At 29.6% G+C, this 3,978-nt stretch overlaps 1 protein-coding gene across 1 annotated transcript in view; it reads left to right on the plus strand.

Annotated features, from left to right (window-relative positions):
- The first annotated feature begins 162 nt into the window (after positions 1–162).
- The window catches only part of LOC105627581 (lachesin), an 88,200-nt gene continuing 84,384 nt past the window's right edge, over positions 163–3,978 (plus strand). The window contains exon 1 of the mRNA XM_012208863.1: positions 163–241. Coding sequence (XP_012064253.1) covers positions 163–241 — 79 coding nt within the window. The remainder of the gene's footprint in view (positions 242–3,978) is intronic.

Consider the following 3,978-nt stretch of genomic DNA (forward strand, 5'->3'; position numbering starts at 1 on the left):
CTTTTACTCACTCTCTCTCTATCTCTCCCTACCGCTCTTTCTTACCCTCTCTTTTACTCTAGCCGCTACCGAGTCGGGTAAACCCCTCGTGTGTCAGTCCGCACCGAGATTCCGGCGCGAATCGTCCTTTCCCGTCGTGGCGTCACGCCAAGTTCTAGATGGATGTCGCTGATCCGCATTATTGTGTCAGCGATTTACGTCGTCGCGCAGGTGTTCCTCGCTCGTCCATCCCTTGTGGAAGGTCAGTGATGAAGTTCGTCGTATGCTAACATTGAGAGTAATTGCTGTCTACTTATGTTCAAAAGGAGCACGTTCTGTGCGTGAATAGGGTTGTACATTGACTTATTCGGGTTTATATAGCATTGTGAATCAATTCCGCAAAGTTTTGGCTACTCTGCGAAGTTAATGTTAATTATGTTATAAAACTGCCACAAGATATTATATTGCGATAACATGTGCGATATGTTTGCTTAACATACTATGTCTTTTCATATTTGCAACTCGTAGTGCTCTTATTATTTCTCTATATGCAGGCAACATAAGTTTATATTAAAGTTATAAATGCGAACGTGCAAAAGATATAAGAGAAAAGCGATAGGTGAGTTACTATTAGAACTTGATGCGCTCTGAATCAATAAGCATTTTTTATATATATATTCTCGATGCGTGTTAAATTGTACAGATCATTTTGTACAGATAAAAAAATTATATAAATATTAATAATATTAAATTTCGAATACAGCGTATCTTTAAGCTTAAAAATTTATTTTTAAAAACATTTTTAAAGTACAATACTTCCATGACTTCTATGACTTTTGATCTGTTTATATTCAATTTCATGTAAATGGTTTCTAAAAAAATTGCAAGTTGATGCATACGAATATTACTTTTTTATTGTCAAGTATTAGTTGGAAAACAGATTGGCACTTCGCTTTGTGGTGCCGTGATTGTGATTCCGAGATTTGAGTTGGCCGGTAACTTTCGGCAGTTTGCGTGCTACAGGATTTCAGCATTAATTTAATGACATGCCGTAACACGCCGCGATGCAAGCAAGTAACGACGCGTCATGCACGATAAACTGTACATGATAGGTACACGACATTTTCATTTTATTTGTGTAATCTGCTCCTGCCAAGAAGAAGCGACTTAACAATGCGTCTATTATAATGGTGAATTTGATCACTCGCACTACACTGAATCAGTGCATATTAAAAGCTGCTTTACATAAAATATTTGAATACAGTGATACAATATAATCAATTTTGATAAGGATACATATATATTTTGTTAAATAACGTATTAATATCATTAGTAGACAGTTAATCATGTTTAAAATATTTATATACTTTACATTTGACTTTGCTAATTTTATGTAAAGCAGCTTTTAGTATGCACTGATCTAGCGTTGCGCTAAGTGACCGAATTCGCTATAAGTTTTCCAATTCAAAGAATAAAGATGCATTCGAATTAAATTTACCAATAACTGACAAACATCTTTGATATCCAATTAGCAAGTAAAGTTTTAACGACGATTTATTGATATTAAAAATTTTTATTTATTTAATAACATCTTGCTACATAAATATTAAATGATATTTTTTTTAATTTGATAAACATTAATGTTGTATTCGACGAATTTTTTTTTAATTTTTTTAAATTTTTAAAAAATATTTTTTTAAATATATTTTTAAATATTATAATTGCTTTACATATTTTTAATTAAATTTGCAAGTTGCTCACAGATTGTCTATCAAATTAAATTTCCTGTAAACACAAATTGCTCCATTATCAAGCAACGTGTCAGTTTTATGTAGACGAAAACGTGTAAAATATCGCATACGTCTATGATAACGTTATCATGAGAAATTTAATTTCTCTTTCGTGTTTCTTTGCGGTTTACTTTTACCTCAGCTTTCGGAATCAAGATAAAATTTTCTAGGTAGAGTTAGCATTAGCACAAAGCACACGCAAAAACTTTGTCTTGATTTATTTACACTCACGTTTTCAACGAAACTCGAGATTATAGTTCAAGATTATAGAGATGTACACATCGGAATATGGCGGGTATCTTATCCACCGATTGGTCCGATCTCTCGATTCTTCTTGCCATGGCGCTATTATCCTCCAATATCCTGATACATTATTTATCCCCATCTATAAAACCTTAGAGTTTTCATGAAGGCGAGAAACCTTCCCTAGCAGGGAATTTTTTCCCAATCCTCCTGGCACGATCCTTACCCGCCGACAATAACGAACGGACGAGACGACAAGTACGAGTGAAGCTTTTCTATCTTCCTCATCGTCTTTTTTCTCTTCGCTCACTTCGGTCTCTTTTCTCGAGCTCGTCCCACCTACCAAAAGCCTTCCCACATTGACTGCCAAAAAAGCCTTGGCAACGGCACGACACTCATTTAATTTAAGGATAACAAAGCGCTATCTGAGACAAATCCCAGGATTAGTTTTACGGCGTTCCTATTTACACTTCAGTCAGAGTTAGTCATTGTGTTTCACATTTCTCTATACATATATTTTCACCGCGATGCACATTTTCGTATAATATACTGAATAAATAAAATGTTTTTCTACAAAATCATCAGACAATGTTGTAATTTAGATTGTAAAATTTATGTCATACATCTGTTTTAAAAAATTACTTTTTTTACTTAATACAGTTATTATAATCTCAAAAATTTTTAAAGTAATAAAAGATTAGTAATTAGACAAATACATATTATATAATTAAATATTAATTAGTATTATTATATGTAAAAAGTCAATCAAACTATTGAAACTTTTGAAATAATTGAATCAATATACCAGAACTTCCAATAATTTGCAAATATTTTCATAATATTACGTTTTACAGTAATAAAGAATTTTTTAATTAACTGAAATATATTTATGTACATTTCAATATATAGCATTTTATATGAAAAATTAAATTTAATAAACTCTTTCTTTCTTTCTCTCTTTCTTTCTCTGTTTCTCTAATTCTTATTAAAGAGAAAACTACTGCATTAAGTTTTACATTAATGTGTTAATGGATAAAATAATATTATTTTTATCTAACAAGTAAGTCTACTTAAGATAGTAGTGATTTTAGATTTCAATTAGATTGAGAAGATTTTTCTAATTAAATTTTAAATATTAGACTATTTATTTAATCTATTGTCTGAAGAAGAGAAATTAATGCTAAAATAATTTTTATTGTACATAAAGCGCAGAATATAAAGGAATGATTATATAGGCAAATAATACTTTTTAAGTATTACAAATTTCTTGAAATGTCTCATTAAAATTATCTTCAATATTGAAATTATCGTTAACAACCATAGCACAGATCATGAATCACATTCCATGCGCTGCGATCTTACGCATACCCAAATTAGATTGGCCATGATTGACTCATTTGAATCGATGCGCACCATTGTTCGCTGTATGCCATTGTATGCATGTTGTATGGTGTGGACCGGACATTAATATACAACGCTACAAGGCGTTATTCAGAAATGAAAATTAGGTGAGAGATTTAACGAAATAGTGATTTAATAAATTGCTATAAAATATATCTTATGAAATAAAAAATATTATTGTATTAGTGAAATTAATCAAATTAATTTTTTTTAGATTTGAAGTCTATTTGAAACGATTTAAAATTTATTTTAGATTTCAGAATAAAATTTTATTTATAATTTTATATGCTGTGTATTTTAATATGCATGTGTCATTTAATATATATTTTTAAATATATATTTTATATATGTATTCTGATTATTTCGTATTACATGATATTACATATATTACACGAATTACACATATAAATTACAAATAGAATTAATAAAAAATTTATTACGATATAAAAACATTAAAAATATCCATTTTATTAATGTAAATTCTATATTAATATTAATATCGATATCTATATTAATATATATAATCGATCTATAATAAATTATAGATCGATATAAATATTATAAT

Source organism: Atta cephalotes, assembly GCF_000143395.1.
Source record: "Atta cephalotes unplaced genomic scaffold scaffold00009, whole genome shotgun sequence".
Lineage (NCBI taxonomy): Eukaryota > Metazoa > Arthropoda > Insecta > Hymenoptera > Formicidae > Atta > Atta cephalotes.